Here is a 23,901-nt window from a genome sequence, read left to right on the forward strand (position 1 = left end):
ATCTTAATTCAATGAATAAGAAGATTTGTTTTAATAGTGTTTGTGGACGGAATGTCATGTCTGCATCCTGTGCAATGAATAACCACTGAGACAACAATGTGCAACATATTTATTATTGAAACTGTCCTACTGATGGTTTTGAAACTATCTCATTGCTATTTGTTTCTCAATAAAATTATTTAAAAAATAAAATAAAGACCTGGGTGATGGGCTGGGGAGATAGCTCAGTAGAATAAATGTCTGCCTGGTAAGTGCAGAGTCCTGAGTTCAATCCCCAGTACCAACAAAAACAAACAAACAACAACAACAACAAAAAAAAAAACACTGGGTGATAACTGGCAAAATAATATTTTACAGAATCTGAGACACCATCAACTATGAAACCTATCTTGACGTCAGAAATACCAATATTTGAAAATGGTACATGTCTCTGAATCAATAATACCGGTATCTTCTCCTGGGAAGGGAGACTAGTGAAAAGCTACAAAGTTCTCTCCTCAGACCTAAGACCGGGCCTGCTCCATGATTCGTGCCTCTGTGAGGACCAATGAAACACTAGCAGATGGCTCAGAGGTACAGCATGGCACTGGGTACAGAGAAACTTCATGTTACACTTTTGCATCATGTGAGGTCTCAGCATCTCTGGTGTCAGATCCTATGTCCATCAAAGGAGATAATAATAGTCTTGACCTAATAGAGCTGACCATGAAGATTAAACAAGAAGATGAAGGTAAAACCATTTAGCCTTGGGACCAGCCCATGGAGAACAGATGAGCTAAGGATGAAGAGTTAATGAAGGAGTTCAGGCTTTCTGACAAACAATGGTTACAGCTGTGTCCTTGTCCTGACCCATCCTGGGGGACAGTGACAGCAAGGGAGTAGGATGCAGGCCATGCACTTGAGGGCCTCATCTCATTGTCTGTTCTATAGTTTCACAGTAAAATGGGCAGAAGGCAGAGAGAAATGCTTATGAAAGGACTACGCTGGCATTTTTCATGTGTCACCTAGTTATCTTACCATCTCTAGATCTGAGGTAATCAGTAGAGGCATTTTATAGATAAGGAAACTGAGGCAAGGAAAGTTAAGTCTCTTGCTCTGGTCATGGCTAGAAATAATAAGGTAAGCTTTGTACTTCTCAAGGCTTCAGAGCCCAAAGTGTTGAAAACACAGATGATCAGAAGCCAAGTTGGGAATAAGAATTTTGTTCTTTACGAAAAGAGCTGGAAATGCTATGTGATGGGTGCCAGTCATAAAAGAAAGAGATGGGGGAATTCACAGTAGCCAACATTGACCTTTTTGCAATTTGAGGCAAAGATCAAGTCACTCAAAGAATAAAAACAGGTGTCAAGGAGGTTTGGGGATCAAATGGCACTTGTAGCTCCCCAGGTTCTGTCAGCCCCTTGACTAAAAGTACAGTACTTGAAAAACAACTGATATGTACAAAATTTTCTCTGTACAGTGAAAAAAAATTCTACAACCTTTCCTTACCTAATTTATCTTAATATAGACAGAGTGCTCAAGGAACACACTGGCTTCTTATTCTTGGAGCTGTAATTAAAATTTTCCTATGTGTTGTTGGATTCAAGAAGATAAGCAGAGAGAGACTCGGGACACTGTCCCGCAGATAGGAGGAACTCAGTAAACATTACAGGTGTCGCCACTGCTATCATTAGTTGTCATCACCATCACCCATCATCACTGTCATCATCATGCCATCACTGTCACATACTGTAACTCTCATTACCTCACATTCTTGCACAGGAAATCTCAGGTAAGAAAGGGGGAATTTTTCTCATAAAGAATATGGCACTTAGACAACTATTGTACATTTTCTCTCATATGTGGAATCTAGAAAAAAAAATGATATAAAAGTAAGAGAGACCTGCTGTGCTGGCCTCCCCCTTGGGTGCACTGAGACAGCAATTGAGACTGGGCGTGGTAGTTCATGCCTGTAATCCCAGCTCTTGGGAAGCTGTAAATAGGCAGATCACTATGAGTCTGATCTAGTAGTGAGACTCTGGACACCCTGTAAACCCTTCCCTAAAAATACAAAAAAAAAAGTAAAAGACAATTAGGGAAGAAGAGGATCAGGAGTTGAGGGAAGAGAAGGGTAGGGAAAGGCAATGAGGGGATGGATATGATCAAAGTGTGCTGTTGCTGTGGCTTAGATCTAGAACAACACAGGTGAGGCTTTGGGAAGGTGATCAGATCATGGGACCTCTATACCCCAGAGCTCAATGTGTGGAGGGGGGACTGGTATGAAGAGTTGGATCACTGAGAGAATAACCCAGAAGGATACCTCTCTCCATTTCATGCCTCCTTTCTCCCCCTGCTTGCTGGCCACCATTACATGAACATCATCATGTGGACTAAACCATAAGCCAAAAATAAACCTGTCCTCTTTCAAGCTGTGGGTGTTTGATATTGTGTTTCAATGACAAGGAAAGTAAGATACGTCTTAGTGTGCCAGATATGTGTGTGGATATGTATGTATTACAATGTTACAATGAAATTCATTGCAATTAATATGGTATGAACTTTTCAAAAAGCATAGAACTGGAAAGGTACTAGATCTAGATCTGAAGATAAGCTCTATCCATTTGTAAATAGGGAAAGAAGTAATTACCCTTCTGAGTTAGTAACAACAAATCATAGCTATGTGTATGAAAGGTTCAGTAAACCAAGTGTGGTGGTGTGTATCAGTAATCCATGCTATTTGGGAAGATGAAGCAGCAGATTACAAGTTCAAGGTCAGCCTGGAACTCAGGGAGACCATGTCTCAAAATAAAAAGGGGGGGCGGGGAGATAGCTCAGTAGCATAAGCGCTTCCCTGGCAAGCGCAAGGGCCTCAGTTCAATTCCCAGTTCTGCAAAAAAAAAAAAAAAAAAAAAAGGTCTGGGGGAGTTTCTCAGTGTTAGAATACCCCTGGGTTCCATCTCAAATGTCACAAAAGAAAGAAAAGAAAGAAGAGAGGGAGAGGGGGGGAAAGGAGGAAGGAAGAGAGGGAGAAAGAGGGAGGGAGTGAGACGGAGGAAGGGAGGGTGGGTGGGAGGGAGGGAGAAAAGTCAGCCAGCCAGCCAGCTAGCCAGCAATATGCTTCCAATTAACAGCTGGCCTGTGTGTCTGTTTCTCCTGTCTCTCCTTTTTCAACAGTGGGCAGGGAGACTGACAGTATGACTCAGTCACCTCTACATAACTTCCTTTAGCTAAATCACACCCTGCAAGGGTCAACTTATTTCTCTTTCAGCTTCCTCTGGTAACTGAGGCATCAAAGCTTGTTTCTCTCCGTCTTTCCTAAAGTCTTTGCCTCTGCGCCTGCTCTGTCTACACTTCCTCTGCTCTGCACCAAGGCACACCAGCAGCATCCTAAGCCCAGAGCTGAAATTCCTCATCCCCATCTCTGCTGCCCTGTACTCTAACAGTCATACTGTCCTTTGGGACTTGCCACCACCCCAATAAGCAAACCATATTTTCCACACCCTCTTTCTCTTTTGGCCTCTGAAAAGCAGCCTCTACACAGTCACCAATCCATGCTTAGAAAGTTTCCTCTAAAACGTGTACCAATCCAAGCTGCTGCTTCCAACTCTAGACAGTCTGACAGAATTTCACTGTGCTAAGAAGCCTGGCAAGAAGCTGGAATTCACAGTCTCTTGAGGCTGCCCCCATGGAGCAAGGAGATAATCTTTCAAGGTTGAATTGGAAATGCTTTTCCATGTCTGGAAGAAGTGGGGGAGTGTGGATTGGAAGCTTAAAGCAACAACACCTCATTGTCTACTTCAGTATGAGACAACAGCTTAACCCAGCATTCCTGATATATATATTCAGTGAACACTTAAGGTGACATGAAGCCCTCCGTAGTTTAGGAGCAAATCTTTAATCTCTGGTACTGATTTTTTGGCTACTGAGCTCAGATAGCTCCCTGTAAAACATGCAAGGTAGAGAGCAGTGAGTACTTTCAGTGGTTTGTGTCCTTAGGACAGCCTCAGGGTAGAGTCCTGTGCTGTGACCATGAAATCACTGAGGACAGAGAGTGACTAAGGCTTCTGTTCACAGTGTAGGCCAGGAAAGTCTGGAAGATGGCAGTTTTCACAAACTTACAAACCTGAAAAGGGACTTCAGATGTCAACTAGTCCCTTCAACGCTGGACAGAGGTCAATGTAGCTCAGTGGACATCTAACTCTAAATGAAGGGATCACCTACTTTTGGATCTTGGGGGGAGGGGCGTCCAGATCAGTACTGTTAAGACCACCCTACCACTAAATAGCTGTCTGCATTGAATCTTTCTTATATGAATTAGTCACTGACTAAGATTATTCACTGCTCTATCCCTAGCATCTACCCCATCACACAATGCTGTAGAGAAAGACAGGCAGACAGCTGAACAGACAGATGAATCAAACTTGTTTGTGTGCTACTTCTACCCATTCTTTCTGGAGATTCTGGTAGTACAGGAAAAAAATCCTAAACTTTGAGTGGGGGAAAAAGTGATGACACTCTTAAACGGTGTGATTATGGGCAAATTACTTACTAACATTCTGAAGATCTCCTTTTTCAGCTCTAAGATGGAAAGAACGTCTACTGAATCTCAGGGTTCTTTTGATACTGAGATGAAATAATGCATTGTACTTCAGGAGATCAACCAAGAAATTCCTCTTTCCAAGATTTTAGAGACCAGAAAACAAAACAATAACAACAATAATAATTGAGAAAATCTTATAACCAAAAGTTAAGCCAGAGTCTGAAACATATATACCAAAAGGCTCACCATTTTTTAACTCCTAAATATGGATCAGAAAGTGATAAACAATGCAACAGACCAACAAGAAAAAGACATTAATGGTTTATTCATACAAAAAGAAGGTGGGGCAAATTAAAGCACAGATATATATGTTTAACTTCACAAGTAACATGGAAAATGTATACCCTCAAATCATAAAATGTAACTTTTCCCTCCATCAGATTGATAAGATTTATAAAACTGATGATACTCAATGTTGCTAAGGACACTGGAACAAAGCTGGGATAAAGTGCCCTGTTACTTTGATGTAACTGAAAACTGGTTCATCTTTTGGGACAGCAGTTTGGCTGAGCCTATTAAAATATAAAAATGTATATTCTTTACTTCAGCATATCTACTTCTTCTTCCTATTAATCCTGCAGAAATACCTACAAATGTACAAAGAAGAAGTCTGGCAGCTTTGTTTGCAGTGAACAAGAAATGAAATGCATCTAAATATTCCTCATCCAGAGAAGTTACACAAATTATGGATCCTTCATACTGGGAAATACTCAGTAGATGCTTAGAAAAAATAAGGAAGACAGCTGTCTATGAGGCAAAGTAAAAAGCTTCCATTATATCATCCAATTTATGTTCAAAACAAAACAAAATAAACCTACAGCAGCACCAGTGGGTCTGAATATAGCAGTGGTGCCTCCTGGGGGAATTTGGGAATGCTTGGAGACATCCTGGGTTGATACAGTTAGGGAGAAGATGTGGGTGCTACTAACTGGGACCTGGATACTGTTCGGTGATCCCCAATGCACAGGAGACCCACCCAACAAAAATTGTCTGGTTCTGAATTCCAGCTGTGATGTAGGTGAGCCACCATGGAACAGAAATATGTAAGTGCCATCATATGGCTCCCCCCAGCCCAAAGCCATGATTGCGTATATGCTGGTTTGACTAGTATGACTCCATTTCCCCTTTTGCTCTGAGAATACCTTCATTCGCCCACTAAGCTACAACTTTGGGAAGTGTGTGCCCTGGAAGCATCACACCCTCCAGACACAGCAATGAATGCATGCAGGTAAGGCCCAGGTCAGTGAGTCTGTGAGACTCAATCCCATGATGCTGCTGGCTGTGGGAGAAAAGAGATGCTTTTCTCACTGAGGGCAGCTGAGCCAGGGGTGTCAGCCTAGAGCCGCCACACTAACATCTGCCTCTGCAGCCAGCTCTGAAGAGACAATTTAAAGACAACTATGAAGATGGGAGGCTGAGTCCTAGTGACATTTAGCCCCTATAATTCATTCTATGCCCTTGGTCCTTTCTGTAAGGCAAACGTGACAGTGTCAGTGTGAGATGGGTTTCCTTCCCCCGCCACCAGGAAAGTGCCAGTGTGGATCAGGAGTCAGTGTCTTGGTACAAAGAGTGGCGCTCATCTCCTACACTGTGCCTATGTGAGGAGCCTAGCCCTGGATGGGGGTAGGGTCACATTCCAGTAGCAGGAAGGTAAGCAGATGGCTGTACCCAGAGAACCTTGTCACCAATGGGTCCTGGAGTCACAGAGTCTACTGTGACCACCAGCACTCATACCAAGCTGAAGCTCCCCTAGTAAATCATCCCACAGGGGACAAGCACAAGGATGCCTGCAATGCTCACTACAAGACAGAGTTCTCAGCTGTGCACAGGAGGGGTTGTGAATCAAGTCATCACTTGTTCAAGGGGGAGGTCCTGTGGATTGAAGATACTAAGTAGCCCTACGCTCTGGATGCCAGTGGGACCTCTTTCCCTTACCCTCCTGCCCCAGCCTAGCAAGGGAACATCAGATAGGTTTAGGTGGGTATGTGGTTAACCTCCGAGAGAAGAAAACATCTGAGCTTACTGGCACAGGGGGCCACGTCTCAGAACTAAAACTGCTATCAAGCACTTGGAAAAAGCCTTAAGAGAGAGAGAGAGAGAGAGAGAGAGAGAGAGAGAGAGAGACCGACCGAGAGACCGACCGAGAGACCGACCGAGAGACCGAGAGACCAGAAACTGGTACACATGATTGTGCCCAGAAACTCTAAGAACATAACCAAATAAAACAGCCTCTTGCATCTTACCTAATATACTCCTAAAAAAACTTTCTGACAACAACAAATCCTGTGGTCAGTATGAACACTACATCTGATTTGTGGTGGCCTGAGATCTATTTTCTTTCTTGATCAGCTTAATTTAGGGTTCATGGCACATAATTTTACAGCAATTGATGACGTCTGATATTTAAAGTTATTATTGTCAAGTTAAAAATATCATTGACTAATTGACACTAATTTTGAATCTTTACTAGACTCACAATTGGTCATTAAAAGCCTGCAGGTGAATCTTAATAGTAGTGACTAGGTAACCATGCAGGGATAGGCTAGCTTACAGCTCCCACGGGGGGAAGAGGGGGGAGACCGGGAACTATAACACATGCATGTAGTTCAGGCCTTAGGAGAAAGAGTACCCCACACAATGCACCTCATTTCTTCCTCTTCCCAAGAACTAAGAGAAGAAGAACAGCTTCATGGGGAGTTACAGACTTCCTCTCTGCCGAAGACAGAAAATGGGCAAAAAGAAGGAAGAAGCATGGGAAGCCAAGGTGTGGGGAGGAGGGGAGTGCAGAGAGAGGAAGGTAGGAGAGAGGAGGAGTAAATAACTGGTAAGAGAAAAGAGAAAAAAAGGAAGACAGCAAAGGAAAAGGAGGAGGTTGAGACTAAAACAGAAGGAAAGGGAAGAAAAGGAGGGAGGGACAGGTAAGGAAGAGCAGGGCAGAGAAGACAGGGACAGAGGGAAGAAGTGAGAAGCCCCCAGCTCTGATCTGGCCGATCTCTGGCTTCTTCCTATGTCCTCATAGCCAAACACATGGAAGCAGGAGGTCACTGTTGAAGAAACTTGAGGCATCAGGGGCGCCTCAAAAGGACCCCCCTGCAGCAGTACGCCACAGTGCCTGGGCTAAATTAAACAAGGGAATATGCAAAAGTGTATACATGGTAAAATAGGGGTGGAGTGCAATATAGAACAGGAAGTGCCCATGATTGTGAGACATGGGACAGAGTCACTGAAAAAAGCTCAGCTCGAGGTGGCCACTGCCTGTCAGCTCCATCAGGGAGGGGAGCAAGCCCATTTTCCTCAATTCCACAGTGTCTCACTAAGCATGCACCTGGCACGTAGCAAGGGCTTGGCAGATGTTTGTTGAATGAATCAGTAACTGGGCTGTGACCCCAAGTTCCTGGGCTTTAGGTGCTTCTGTGCCCAATGAATTTGAGGGGAATATTAAGAAAAGTGGGAAGGCCCAGGATTTCAAAGCAAGAGGAAACTTTGATGGGCTTCCTGGTAGAAGCTGTGAAAAGAACATACCGTCTCTATTCTGGCTATCTGACCACGCCACAGGGTCCTGGAGGGAGGCAGCTTCAGTCTTACAGACCAGAGGACAAGTTAATCAGAGCTCTGCCTGCCCACAGCTCTTCCCAGCACTGCACCAGCTGAGTAAGGTCCATCCTGAGCCATTTGCCCAGCAGGCGACAAGTGTGAGGACCAGGAAGCAGCCCCAGTCTCACTCCTGGAGGAAGACTCATGCCTACCACCTGTGCTACTAGTTATCTTCATTGAAGTAATCTGCCTGCAATTAGGAGACATGGCCACCATGCCAGCAAGAGTGACTTCACTGCATCCTTGATTGTTTTTGATCCCTCCTGAAAAAATTCCCATGCTTGTAACTATAATGTACAGCACACCTTTTCCATTAGCATGTAGCTGGTTTATTCACAGACGTGACCATCTGTCCTTCCTCTGACCTGAAACCTACTTCTTGATGCAGAAGACTCCATCCACCCAAACCACCTCTAGTCACCCAGCATGGGTTCAGCCCCCTGTATGGGAGGTCCTGTGCTAGGAGCTCAAACACGTTGTTTTTCCTGCCCTGATGTCAGGCTTAGGGGAGATCTCATAGTGCAAATGCTGAGCCACGAACTGCACCACACCCTGAGGTGCAAACACCAATCTTTGTACCTGGAGGCCCTAGTGGCTAGATTAATTACTCTAGGAAGTTTTTCAAATGTTTACATTTCATTTGGGCAAGGCTGGGAGAGGAGAAGCAGGCTATCTTTCCCTTGTAATCACAAGGCCACATTCAAACTTGTTACTCATAACTATCCACTGTGTTTTGATCACAACTCCAGGATGGTCCTACTGAAAAGGTGAGGAAGGCCATCTTGCCTTTACAGGAGTCCTGCCTGCCCTCTGGTCTTCAGGACAGTGTGGTGCCACTATATGCACAAGGGATCCCCAACCAGCACATACTGGCAGGATCACTGACAGCCCAGGGCTCCTATAGCATGAAGGTGAGCTAGAATGTCAGCCCAAGCTGGGACCCTCACCTCCCTCACATCTGCTTCAGGCTTTCCGAAAACAACAGCCTGGCAGGAAAATGTTTTTGAAGAGACTTTATGCTGGAAAACAGAAAAGGTCCAGGCAGTTATGACAGATGAACCTAGAAAGATTTTGCTTCTCTCTTGATATAGGGAACTATAAGACATGGCTTGGGAAGGCCCCGTTTAAGTTGTGACTCACACACTTTGATAAAAAGAAAATGACTACAAACATACCTCCTACTTTTTAATGAAGCATTTAGAATAAGACACTGCCATTTAAGAGCAGTAAGCAGACATGGGTTCTCTGAAAGCCAAGATTGAAGGAAGAATCTTGGGCAGTAACGCCTGGCACCTGACTCTCTGGCTCTTGTGCTGGTCCACATGCTGTTCACGTAATGAACAGGAAAACGAGGGACAAGGCTGTCCCTAGAGCACAAAGAGAAACTTTGAGTATCTTCCTCAAGGGCCCAGTGTCTCTTTCTCCTCTGGTTTCTTGGCCTCTTCATGAAGGAATGGGAAGAGTCAGAGCAGGGAACCCACAGCAGGGAGGAGGGCAGGGCTTCTCCAGGACAGAGGGCTGGAGTGTGCCCCACTCCAGCTGTGGCCAGCAGCAATGATGCTGGACCCTGGGGAGCCCCAAAGACATTTCATCCTGCTGAAGAGACCACAGCCACAGGGTGTTGTCTGGATAAGATATAGGATAGGGTGGCTCTAGAGCTCCAAGCTTTCACACTGTATACTTCTATGTATACCTGAAGACAGTGGTTTTGCCTGCCATCCTATAATCAATTTTTCCTCGGGTCCTCCTTTCCACCTCCTTTCAGATGTACACTTCTCTCCACAGTGTCTCTCCTTCTTTGCTTCCTTCCCCTTGATACCCTTCCTGTTGCCCTTCTGCCACTTTCTACTCTATTTATTCACCCCTCCCCACATTCAGGCTTCTCAGTGATCACTGTCCCTGAGTCACCAATGACTAAGTCAGGTGCCCTGCTGCCAATTCAGCTCTCTGTCCGCCCCATGATCCACTGCCTGCTACCTGCCCTGGCATCATCATTTTTGAGTGTAATAGTTATCCTCACTGTATTATTCTGCCTGCAATTAGGAGACATGGCCACCATGCCAGCAAGAGTGACTTGGCTGCATCCTTGATTGCTTTTTGATACTTCCTGAAAAAGTTCCCATGTTTGTAACTATGATGTACAGCACACTTTTTCCATTAGCATTTAACTCGTTTATTCGCAGATGTGACTTGTGCAAGCCCGGCCCTTCCTCCCCAACCCAACCAAGGAGCAACTATTCAGCAAGTGGCAACTGTGATCACAGAACAGAGAATAAATGAAGCAGCAGCTGCAGATCTCCATAAAGAGCCCAGGTATTAGGCTCACACCTGTCTCAGTTACTTTTCACTCACTGCTGGGACAAAATAGACAAGGAAAGGTTTATTTAGCTCACAGTTTGTGGAGGCTTCAGTCTATACTTGGCAGGCTTGGAGGCAGAGAGGCACAGGCAGAAGGAAGCAGATCATGGCAGCAGAAAACAGCAAAGAGCAAAGGGAGGCTTCTAGCCAGCCTCTCTCACCTCCTTGTATTGTAAACAAACTACCCTGGGGTAGAGGTGTAGAACTCACACAATGTCCATGCTCTCCTCTTGCACAGGATGAGGATGTTTACAAACTAAGAATCCTGGCTCTCTGTTGAGTCACTTAATTAGACTTCTAAACTTTTCAAGTTGACACAATGTATCAACCAGTACAACGGTTTCCCCATATACAAATAAATAAAAAAGGAGCGAAACTTGGATATTACAGTCACCACTTATACCTGTAGACTGTCTACAAAGCCTAAGCCTTTCTGATAGTCAGCTTTTCAAATATAAAATTACAGCACAGAACAAGCCTTTCAAAACACAAGCACACACCCATGCACATGCCCACATGTGTGCAGAGTCAAGCTCTAAGTTTTCCTCAAATTCTACATCCCATGACTTTATACCTTTAAGGCTGAAAAAAACTCCACATTTAATGGATTGCTCACACTCCTGGGGACCTATCAATTATAAACTCTAGACATGCAGCTCTCTCTATTGTGAGAATATTACTTTGTCCTCAATACCAGCTGCCCATGGCAGCTTTGACAATGACTGATGGGTCAATAAAACAGTGGGCAGAATCCCGCAGCAGCTTATGGAAACAGGCTCATTTCGGCAAAACAAATACTTATGGCACAGCCTATCGACGAGCTTCATGGAAGGACCAAAGAGTGCAGCAAGGCAGACACCGGAGGGCGGCCCACAGGAAGTCACCAACCCGTGGAGTCACACCATTTTGCCTATGACATGGAGACAAGGACCTTACTCAGAAGTCACAGAAAGGAAGAAAGAACAATAGCAATCATTGTGCCCACAGCAGAGGCTGCTGGCTGCCCACAAGTGCCACCTGTCAGCCCTGCGAGGTCTCACAGATGCTGCCCTTGCCTTCCAGACACCCGAATGAGGTGAGGGTAAGGCTATGTCCTCTCCAGAACCCAGATCCTTGAGAACAATGGCATCTGGTTCTCCGAGGCCTGGTCACGCTGATGTGGGATACTTGATAAAGCAGACGCTAAATGGAAGTTTGAATACACAAGCATACCCGAAGACATTCGATGAAACGAAAAAATTCTTTTTATAGCTGTTTAAATGGTTTTTACTTACCATAAAACGAGTAGTACAGATCTTTCTTCTCATTGAGTTAAGAGAAAGTAGCTGTATATGTATCCTAACTCTTTTGTATATACAGATACAGAATGGTCCTGATTTGTACTAAGAGTGTGTGGACAGGATAGCATGTCTGCATCTTGTACTATGAATAACCACTACAAAGACAACAACATGCAATGCATTCATTAATGAAACTGTCCTAATCAGTTTTGAAACTGTCTCATTGCTATTTGTTTCTCAATAAAATTAATAATAAGTAAATAAAACAAGTAGTTAGAACCTTGCTAAAGGTAACATTCACAAGAAACCAAGTACCACACTGTGCTCAGCACTTTATTCCTCATCACAGCCACGCGGCAGGGTGGGAAGTGCTCTGCTGCGCCACTGTTTCCCTCTCTGCAGAGAGACGCTCACTTCCTTAGTAGAATGACCTCCCCACTAGACTGAGGTCAGTGAGGTGGGCCCAGAGTCAAGGCTGGCTCACTGCCGGCACTGCAGAGTTCAGCAGAGGCCTGGGACATAGCATACCCTTACTTAGCTACTTGCAGATGAGAAAAGGAAGCAGAAGTACAATGAGAAAGAATATAAAAGATTCTTCCTGTGAGGAAAGACAAAAGCAATAAAAGAATAAGCATCACATGTTACACACTAAAGAGACTGTGGTGGCTTCACTTTTATTTTCAGCGCCATCAGATGCTCCCTGGCTCTGTGGGATGAAAGTTCTCAAGGAGAGAGCAAGAATAAAGGTGAATGCTTTCATAGTTGCACCTAGCATGCAGCACGTGAGCCAGTACTGGCTGGAAAGACCAAGAGAGCAAATGGTTGCCCCAGTGTACAGGTGTGACATGAAGGAGCAGGCTACAGGGGCTTGCGTCTGCTTAGAGCTCATCCCTTTCCCCTAATCTGGAACTTTACTTGTTGAGGCAGAGACTTCCTACAGCCCCCAGGACTGCAGCTGCAGCTCCCATTTCTGCAGCATTTCATCTTTCTCTACTTAAGGAACTCCTGTCTCTCTGGATAGCTACACACCAGGCAAATCACAAAGACAAGCAGCAGGTAAGAGAAGGCGTAGGGCTCAAGGGTGAGCAGTCTTAGGAAAGAAGATGAAAGGAAGAGTCAGGAAATCTAAAGCCTGAAGTCCAAAAACATAACCATCCTCCAAACCACCTGAAACTCCATGCATCCTACTAAGCCACTGTAATTCATTATTAATAGAAAAAAAATCATGGATTTTCCCTGTATCACATACATACATAGGCTCAGCTGGACTAAACCTTTAAAGCAGTTGCTCAGGCTACACAATTTTGTATGGCAGGGGCAACAAAGAACTTATTCTAAGAGGAAAAGGCTTTGTAGAAACAAAGAAAGCTTTATAAGGGAAACCTAATCAGTTTATGCAAATGGATACTGTCCAGAGCCAGTCATCTGGTGGTCAAATGTAAAGGTGGAAATTAATCCCACTGTAACTACATCAAAGGTATTTCTTAAAGGGATAGACCAAATGGCTCAATAAATAAATGTGTTGAGGTATTATTTTGTACCAATTTAGTGGCTATAACATTTGCTAAAGAAAGTATGTGGACTGTTTTTAAAGTCTAAGATACTGCTATAAAACTTTAGTTAGATATCAACACAGAGCTCAACTTTGTTTGGAAGTGGGGTATTTGGAGAAAACATCAACTATTTCTAGTGGTATAAGCTAGAAATTTATTGATAAACAGAAATTTTAATTACGTTTGTCTGGAAGTGATAGAAAATCTGTTTCTATGTATTACAAGAGAAACAGAAAACCTGAGCAATAAAGTAAAGAACTTAATTTTGTTCCATTTCCCATTGTTTTTGCTGCTGCTTCTTGATTTTATCTCTGACCAGTACTGGGTGGAAACCAAACAGCAGCTCAAAGGCCTAGGAAATAATTTAAAATTTACATTGGAAAGATTCTGGATATCAATGCTATATTTGTATTGAAAACAGATCAAATATTGCCACCTTTTCCTTTCAGCATGAATGGGACACACCTTGTCTCTTTTGAGGACACAGGAATACAAGCATTTCTAAACAGCATTTATTCAATCTGGTCAGTAAACAGCATTTCTTTAATTAAAGTTCTTTTTGGCTGAATGCAATTCCAGACTTTTCTCACAACCCAAGTAATTACCAATGTTATGGGCAAATTCTCCTACAGTCTTTCAGATCTGTAAAGGAGAACAACCTTCTCACAATCCCTGCATACAAGCTTTCAGGACATGACACTGCTCAGACAAGGTGCCCTGAAGGAGCAAAAGAGCCCTCCTATAGCCAGCCACTCACCATGGGGCCACACCTGCTTTGACAACTTTCCAAGCCAAAAGTATTTCAGATTAGTCCTTGGAGCTGGATGGCTTGATGTGTAACATGTTTGTGCATGGCAGAGGCCCCCAGCGCTGCCCTACAGAGGGTTCCAGGCATGGCCACAGGTTAAGCCATGGCTCACCATCTTGGGAATGCAGATGGCCATCAGGGTGAACCTTTATCTTCACAATAAGGGGAACCATCTCATCTGTTTCCAGGATTGTCAAAGAGCTTGACTCTACTTTCACTCAGTAACACAGAATTTCTGAAAATTGGTCAGAAATCACTAAAAACACATGACACTGAATGAGACGCTTCTTTTTCTCTTTGTTTCCTCATCCATAAAATGGGAATGAGTTTCTCACCTCACACAGTTGCTTCCAGAGATGGATATTTTATATAACACATTCAAATCAGTAAGAGGCAGCTGTACCTTATAATCATTTATTATTATTTTTTAGTCACTGTATATTCACTCCTTTATATCAGTGTTCTCCATAGCTCAACATCCTCAATTCTTTGCAGTTTTCATTGTTTATTTTGTATTTTTCTTTAGGCTGACTCATTTCCTTTTAGTTTTAAATTTATTTTAAAAGGGGTAAATTGGAACATAGAATGTCATAACCAGAAGGCAAATGTAAAAATAAGTATAATGAACACAAAACAGTTTAAACTGAAGCCTGTTTCTGGTCAAAGATGATTCTCAGCCTGCCTGAGTTTCTTCCCAAAAAGGAAAGATTAGAGGGTGTGAGGCTGAGTCCTCACCTCCAGGTAAGAGGAGGAAAGGAGGATTCTCTCCCTGCAGGTCTGCCTAGTTCTTAGCAGCACTGCCTTACAGAACCTCTGCGAAGCAGAGGCAGTGGAGTTCTTACCATCCAACATGGCCATCACCAGCCCACACAGCTGTTAAGCACCTGAAATGTGGCTAGTGTGACCAAGGAACTGAATTTTCATCTTATTCAATTTTAATTAATTTAAATTTAAGTATCTAGGGCCAGCCAAATAGCTCAGTGGATTAAAGCACCTGTAAACAGGTGCAGGGGCCAGGAGTTCAATCCCTGGGCCTGCCATGCCGGCCCTGCCCCTGTGGTGGCACGAGCGTGGTGGCACAAGCCTGTAATCCCAGCACTTGAGAGGCTGTAAACAGGTAGATCACTATGAGTCCGATCTAGTAGTGAGACCCTGAACACCTTGTAGACCCTTCACTAAAACACTATACAAACAAACAAACAAACAAACAAACAAACAAATAAATAAAGTTATCTGTGTTTGGCCGTGTGGCTAGTGGCTGTGGGGCTGGACAGCAAAGCTCTCCTGAGAAAGCTCCAAGTCTGGGCTCTTCACACAAATTGCTGTGCCTTTTGGAGTTATGCCCTTGGCTTTTCTCCATGAAGATTTTTAAAACTTGGGTAATAATTTGACAGGGAGATGTAAATAAGGACTATAGACATCCTTTATTATTGCTAAGATAAAATTCTATGTGGAGATTTCTTTCAGAGCTCTTTTTGAGGAATTAACATCTTTTCTTGTCATTAATAATGAAATTATCCAAAGATAATAACATTTTTATTTTCAAACTGGCTGCAAGAAAGCCCTTAGGAAGTTCACAAGTAAATAAAAACCACCACATTTTATTGCATGACAAATATGGTTTCTAAATTTTACTTTCAAACTTTTAGTTTATATTTTATGACTGATTTCTTTTATCATTCTTTTCCATGCATTTCTTTAGGAATTATGTCAAATCTTGTGGAAGTAGACAGCAGACATTTTTTAAAATCCTTTTAAAAACGCCCAATGGTACCAGTATTTAAATGAGTCACCTTCTATCCAATATCAGTTATATAAGAAAACACTGCATCAAAGCCACCCTAAAATGCTTCTAAACACAGGACTGAGACTTTGGCCTGAAGGAACCAAAAAGAAGCACTGTTAGCTAAAAGAGAAAAACAACCATGCAAGTGGTGACTCTGCACACGGCAGCACAGGGAAAGACTCAGAAGGTCTGTGGTGTGAGCAGAAGTTCTGGCAGGTGAGGTGGCTGCTAAAGGCTGGGCCACATCCTGGGTACACTGGCTGGGGACAGCCTGGGAAAGCTCTGAAAGCAGTGAAAGGCAAGACGACAGTGGCTTTAATGCCACTGTGGCCACCATGGAAACTGTCTCTCAGGCAACAGCATGTTTTCTGTGTCCATCTCACTTCAGAGGTGACTTTCAGAAACTAAAAATTGCCCAACTGCTTCATGAGGTGAAGGAGGAGGTCAATACTGAAAAGTCAAGAAATTCTCTCCATGTTATCACATTTTAATTTTGCTCTAAAGTTGCCTGCTTCTCTTTTTTCATCTTCCAGGCAGCCTCCCAGCTTTTCTGATGACCACAAAGAATAATTTAAGGAGCACTCAATGAGTTCTTTGTTTGGGTTGTTTTATTTCTTTTGGCTGGCCTGGGATGAAAAGAGAAAGTTTTGATATGGGGATCTGACATACCTAATTCTCTTTTAAAACTACAGTTGAGAACTCAGGTTCTACTAACACTTATTAAAGTACTACTATTGTCTGTCTGATTGTGTCAAGTAAAATGACTTTCTTACATCAGACTCTAACGCAGCCATTGATAAGATCTTAAGTACAGTACAGACATTATGCTTAAATCTAAAACCAAATAGGAATTATGTCAAATTGTGATCATCTGCAAAGGCTAGAAATGAGTGTCTACTATGTGCAACACATTTTTAATTTCACTGCTGTTGTGTAAGATACTTATTACAGTTTTATAAGTTATGCATTATTTTCACTTTACAGATGAAGAAACTAGATTGATCTAAGGTTACATGACTGAAAACAAAGCTCAGTGTCAGTGTCTTTTTTCACCACTCCATTCTCTAGGAAGAATGTCTTCAAGCTGAGAACGTTCTATAGTGGGTCACTCCTACTAAGAAAAATAGCAAGAAAATGGGTTTTTAACAGTTTGTGGAGGTCGAAACTAAATTTAATGAAAACTACTGTGATTCAAAGAAGAGTGGAAGCAGGAAGCAGCTCAGAGTTCATGCTGAAATGTACAATTCCAGAACAAGAAACATGAAGTTCACAATCAAAATCCATGGTAAATAAAGAGAAAGATCAGAAGAGAACTAGGCAGAGCTGAAAAAAGAATCAGAAAATGAGAGAAGAAAACCTGTAATTCTTGTTGGAAAATCACCTCCAAAGAAAGCAAAGGTTACAAAGTCCCAAGTAGGGACATCCACCTCTACCACAAGGAAGCAAAGGAAACACCTGTAGTCTTAAATTTTCAAGTACATCCTCTGCCCTTTCTTTTGAAAGAGTGGCGTGAGTGTCATCTGGGACATTCCCTCTTACTATTCAGACATATGGTCAGGTGAAGTCAGCACCAATTCCAATATGTGAATTGGGTAGGCCAGTCACAAAAGTCTGTCATTCAATCTCAAGGTTCAGGAACAAGCTTGCAAGCCAAGACAAACTAGTGAGGCATGGCTCAAGATGTCACTGAAACTGGGAGGCTAGCACTGACGGGAACCCCTAAATAGTCCAAAAAGGATGCAGAGAAGCAGGAAGAGGAGACGGCAGCAGAAAGGAGACGGTAGCAGGTCCCTGACCAGGATGAGAATGTGTGAGGTTCAACCTCCCCCAGATTCCCAGTTGCAACACAGCCAACAAATTTCCATCTATGCTCAAGCAATCTGTGCTGTGGCCACACCAAGAGAGATGGCTGGCACAAGGCAATTCTACCCACTTCCTTGTTCCTCCTGTCAGATTGAAGGCCACACACACCTTCCTTGAGAAAGGTAGTTAAAATGCTGGTGTTAGGAAAGCTGCAGCCTCCTGCAGAGGTACAGTGCCCCACCAAAAAGGGCAGAGCACATGACGTAACAAATGAGCACCCCACACCCAGCTGCAATGTGTATCTGAAAACCAGGTGCTTACCTGATAAACATGGAACGCATTTGCTGCTTTGCCACGGAGAAACACTGATGGGATCCAGACGTTGATCAGCGCCCTGTTTGATCTACCAAAAGAAAACAATCAGTCATTTTCACTTATAAATAAAACAAAATCAAATAAACACTTATTACAGAATTTTCTCCTCTAAGAAGCATTCTGCATGAGCAATCTATACACCCTGCATCACACTTAATAGTGAGCTAAAGGACAAGTTTAAGTCGCAGCATGCAGCCTCCAAGACAACGTTTAAGGGATTTAGTCTAAAATATGTATCATTTAAATATGCAGTATATACTCTGAAATGAGAAAGAACTGCCTTTCAGGTTTTTTTTGTTTTTGTTTTTGTTTTTTTTTCCCTGAGCAACTGGTCCTTCACTCACACTTTCCTCTGCATAAAACCACACTGTTAGTGAGGCAGGCACAGTCACTGTGGCACAGACAGAAGGAGCTACCTTTCAGTTTTTACCTGGTCAGTGACCTGACCTATGATGCATGTGAAGCTCAGTTTCCACCTCCGAGGATGAACAATGGTGGGAGCTATGGGAGGTGGTACATAGTACACAGTTTCTGGAGCACACAGGAAATGTCCACACTGCCTCCTCACTGCACTGACTTCACACACAGGCCCCATTTTCAAGATGACTCCACAATAGAGCGCAGGAGACCAATGGCCAGGACTATGAGAGTGACAGCTGTTTGGGACTTAGGGAGGGAAGAGCAATGGAAAATAAGAAGTTGCAAAACCAGGACAACAGCTTCAAATACCCCTCTTTGGACTTACCCAAAAATAATATGTAGGTAGATCTCATAAACTAAGATTTAAATTAGAATACAAGGACTAGCGATGTAGCTCAGTGATAGATCACTTGTCTAGCATATACAAGGCCCTGGGTTTGATTCCCAGCACCAAAAAAATTACAAGCAAAATGTAAAATCATTTACTGAATACCTACAATGCATGACTCAATATTTTTACCTATATTAATTCATTTAATTCCTCATATGGGCTATTTCATGTATATGTAATAGTCACTTAGGTTATGTGACAGTTTTGCCTCGTGGGATGATTCAAAATTTAAGTTATAACTCACCACACATACACACACACAACACTACATCCCACAAACACCATGACTACCACTATCACTATTACTATCATCACCATTAACAGCCACATTTGCATGATCTTGGTCATGCAAAGCTAAAACTATGACCATTGCTAAACCTTTGAGGAGTGTCATAACAGCTATCTAAGCAGGCTGCATGTCCTAGGAAACCTGGGCCTCAGCTGGAGCTGTGCTAGGATTGGAACACCACTGGTGATGGAAACGATGGAAGATTCTATGAATTACTATTCTCATAACTTAGATGGTAAAAAGCATTTTATTTTCACAGGAAAATAACCCTTCAGGTCCAAGTTGCCTCCTGAAACTTTCTGCTAAACCCTGGGCAGAGGTGGTAACTTCCTTTGGGGAGCAAAATAAGCCCTACTGATCATGTGTCCAGGGCTGAAAACACATACTGAAATTGTGAGCCACCAAACTTACAAACTTATTTGTATCTAGAGGCAATGACATTTCGCTATAAAGGTTCCCAAAACACTACTAGTATTTACAGCAGTGATGGTGAACCTTTTAGCACTTTCAACGATAACAAGCAGCCCACTGTGGCACATGTGTCACAGTTTTGCCGCCACTGGTCTATGGGATTCACCATTTGCTTCTCTGTCCTAAGGGTAGGGGATGCAGAAATGCAACACTCTGGTTTTCAGTCCATTCTGTGATTGGTAAGATCCAGATGAACACCCAGGGACACAATGAGATATCAGATTTCTTTCAGGGCATTTACTACACACTGTATTAGAAGCGACTGCTCCCATGACCATCTATATGCCCCCTATATGTTCATTACTTTGTGAATTCTTTTGTTTGTTAAATAGGAATCTATTCAGAGCCTACAATATGCCATCCATAGTTTTAGGTACCAGAGACAGAGAAGAAAGAAAAGGCAGACACAACTTCTTCCTTTAGGAACATACAGTATAACATGGAAGCGAGACAAATCTCCATATAAGCCACTATGGTCAAAGAAGATGTTTAATGTGACTTCAATTTTTAAAAATATACTGAGACATGTTTTGTGGCCCGACATATAGTCTATTCTGGAGAATGACATGGACACTTGAGAGAAATGTTGCTATAATCTGGATCTAGAATGTTCCCCCAAAGTCTATGTGTTAAAGGCTCATTACCCAGCATGGCACTGTTGGGATGCAGTGAGAACTTCTAAGAGGTAGGACCCAGTGGGAAGTTTTAGGTCACTGGGGGCATATACGCAAAGGAGAGCTTGCAATCATGGTCTCTTTCACACTGTCTCCACTTTCCAGATGCCATGAGGTGGGCTGCTTTCTCACTACCACAGGATCCTCATCAGAATTTGCTGCCTCACACAGACCTAAAAGCAAAAGGTCCATCCAACTATGGACTAAAACTCAACTATGAGCCAAAATAAACATTTTCTCCCTCCCTCAACCTTACTATGTAATCCAGGCAGGCTTCAAACTTGTGATCCTCCTGTCTCAGTCTCCCAAATAGTGGGATTGCAGGCTTGTGCCACCAAGTAGACTGTTATTTTGTTACACTGCCAGAAAGCTGAATAATACAGGTATGTACTCTGCAGTAATGTGTGGAGAGCTATATAAACATCTGTTATGTCTAACTGGTTTACAGTGTTGTTCAAGTCTTATTTCTTACTGATTTTTATCTATTTTTAAAAGTTCTATTATTAAAAATTGGGGACTAAAGTTTACAACTATTATTGAACTATTTCCATCTTCATTTCTGTCAATTATCACATGTTTTCAGGCTCTGAAAAATGCATACATATGTAAAAAGCTGTTACACAGAAATTATTTAATTATCATTGTTTTAGGTGTCACCTAGGAATCCAGATCTAAGGAAAGTAAATCCCAAGCAAGCATGCTGTCGGCCCAGGCTTCCCTGGTAGCAGTGCTTGGGCCAGGCTCTGAAGAGAGCTATCTATCTGAGTCATGAGTGCTCTGGCCATGGAATCAAACATCTGGGAAGAGAATAGCATCTACAGCAGGATGACCCGAATGTGAATCCCAGGTGAAATCTATCCTCTGTGAGACAATATCTACCTTGAAGGCTGTGATGGTGACTAAAAGAGTTAGAATAGGCCTGGCATAAAGAAAATGCCGGGTGTGGGGGTTAGGTGAGCAACAACAATGCAGGGTGGCTGGTGTGCAAGGAGGCAAGAGGAAAGGGTAAGGGCCTTCACTGTGGGATCCAGGGTAGACCCTGATCTCTGTCTTGAGAGAGGGCAATGGTGCCAACATGTCTCTCTGGCTCTAGCACCAATGAGCAAACCAGTGAGAAGTTCCAGATCTCTGTAAAGAAAGGAGGTGACCTCTACCAGGTACCTGGGAAATTTATGTCAGTAATAAGTCTCTCCTGCCTCATAAGGAATTCTCTCATGGCTCCTACCTCACCTCCCAACATCTCCTACCAGTGTTCTCAAGTGGTCACCACCCTAACAGCCTCTAGATGCTACAGTCCTTGTGCCCACAGGCACCTTAAAGGTAAACTCACCTGTGATTTTCATCCTTCACCTCTTAGCCACCTCCTCGCCCTCCCACCTAAGAGTCATCCAGCCTTTAGAGCAGCCCCAACCCAGAGAGGCCTCTTGATGCCTTTGTGTTTTTCATAATTTCACTCACACTGCCACAATAGCCCTGCAAGGTTAGTATCAGGACCACCTTACCCTTATAAATGAGGAAACCAGGTTCTAGAGAACCTAAGTGGCATGGCCAGCCTCATACTGGTGCAAGTCCAGTGACTGAGATTCTAAAGCACATCAACTTGGCTCTGAGAAAATCTTTCTAATGCCCTGTCATGTTTTGACTCTCGAAAAGCAGCTGTTCTTGGATGATCTCTTTTCTTAAGAAGCTGGATATTTTGGGGGATTTTTTTTTTTAGTTCGTTGGTTGGTTGGTCGGTCTGAAGGGGCGGGGGGGGGGGGGGGTCTCAGTAGGTTGTCCAGGCTGGCCTCAAACTCCTGAGTGTAAGGGATGGGAGGCTGACCTTTCTTTACTCATCTTGAATGAGTAAGGAAGGAGGTTCTCTGCCTGGTCCTTCATCCACGACTCATCTCTCTATACCAGCGTAGGAGTACTACTCCTCCAAAAGCCAAAGCAACCTGCACAGAAATTGTCTGAAGACCAACAACCTCCGTAGGGGTTAACAGCAGAGGCACCAAGAATAGGCAAAGCTGATCAAACTCACAGTAATGCACTGACTACTGGTGTTTCCACTAACTCTGAGGTTATGACTTCAAATCCCTACACAAGCTGTACAGATAATGGACTGGGTGAAGTTGGCCTGAGTGAGACTACAAGGGACAGTAAAGACTGTGGCAATCTGTAGAACACAGGTCCTTGTGAAGAGACAGCTGCCCCTCAACTAACTGTGGCCTTATAGGGAAAATTTTGAATTTAAAATTTTATGCAATACCTTCCAAATTTTAAATGTCAGTCAAAGCCAAAAAGCTTTTAAATATCCAAGGGAAATATAAAACAGGTCAGTAAGCGCAGGACCCAGGAGAATAACTCCCCATTTCTATTATAACAAAATCAACCTTGTAAAGACTTCATGGTAATTTTTGTTCTCTCCCGAGGACTTCTGGGACACTGGCCAATAGCAGAGTCCTACACCCCTCAAACCATATGCCATGGACTTACATTTCAAAATCCGACAAACTCTGGTCTTCGGATGTTTGACTCAAATCTCCAGGCACCTACCATCAAGAAAGGGGGAAGAAGAAAGAAAGTACATAATGGTTACCATGGTTTGCATAATCATGAATGATTTCTACTTCTCAAGGACCTCTTAACATTGCCCTTTCAGAATGAGGTGAAAAAAGTTACAGGAAAACAATAAGAAACTTCGTGGAGGGATAGTTAGCCACAATGGTGCAGAAATAAAAATATGCCATGATGAGTGATCTCAATTATCTTTACAAAAAAGGACTGTTAATCCTATTGAGATAATCACAGGCATGTAATTTTGAATCTGTGACGGCCTAATTAGAAGCTGAGATGCAGGATATCTGATGTTCAATGGGAAAATATCCATTTTCACCATGATGAGCATCATACACAGACAGGCACACTACATAAAAACCAAAGGCACCAACTAACCCCAAATGGCTCACTCACCCCTATAACATATGAACAACTTAGGCCAAATGTGGCTTCTCCTGACTCAGAACGGACACACAAGAACATGGCAAGGAGACAGAAACTGACCTACATGATATGATGGTTATCCACAAGTACTGCTTGGAGGTCCTGACCCATTCTGTGGAAGTCAGCATGAAGGCCAGCCCGGGAATGGGAGGCATGGCCTCAAGCAAGCAGCTGCCTTCCCAGCCTTGCCTCCTCCCCACCCCCATAAGGCAATTAACTCTCAGCACTGACTCAATTTGCAATTATTATGTAAAGATTACTAAATGTCCAGTTCTGGTAGATGTTCAATAATCAGTGATATTATTCTAATATCCAGGGAATGAGCACCCTTATCTGATGTGATTAAAACTGAATTGGTTAGCATTTTAAGAATGTGGGTGAAAACTAGGAAGAATCAAGTAAAACAAAGAAGGGAATGCACTAATGATGCGGGAAGAAGAGAGAATGTGAATTTCACATCTTGTAACAATCAGGACTTTGATGTGGGGAACTCAGGTCAATAATTTCTGACATTGCCAGTTAAACAGAAGACCCA

The 23,901-nt window shown here is 43.1% G+C and overlaps 1 protein-coding gene across 2 annotated transcripts in view; it reads right to left on the reverse strand.

The window, feature by feature from the left end:
* The window catches only part of Snx29 (sorting nexin 29), a 626,724-nt gene that overhangs the window by 144,791 nt on the left and 458,032 nt on the right, over window positions 1-23,901 (reverse strand). For both annotated transcript variants that reach the window (XM_023704394.1, XM_023704393.1), the window contains 2 exons: window positions 22,860-22,915; window positions 18,083-18,164 (listed from right to left, as the gene is read on the reverse strand). In XM_023704394.1, coding sequence (XP_023560162.1) covers window positions 18,083-18,164; window positions 22,860-22,915 — 138 coding nt within the window. The remainder of the gene's footprint in view (window positions 1-18,082; window positions 18,165-22,859; window positions 22,916-23,901) is intronic.

The sequence above is a fragment of the Octodon degus genome, unplaced genomic scaffold, assembly GCF_000260255.1.
Source record: "Octodon degus isolate 3935 unplaced genomic scaffold, OctDeg1.0 scaffold00195, whole genome shotgun sequence".
Lineage (NCBI taxonomy): Eukaryota > Metazoa > Chordata > Mammalia > Rodentia > Octodontidae > Octodon > Octodon degus.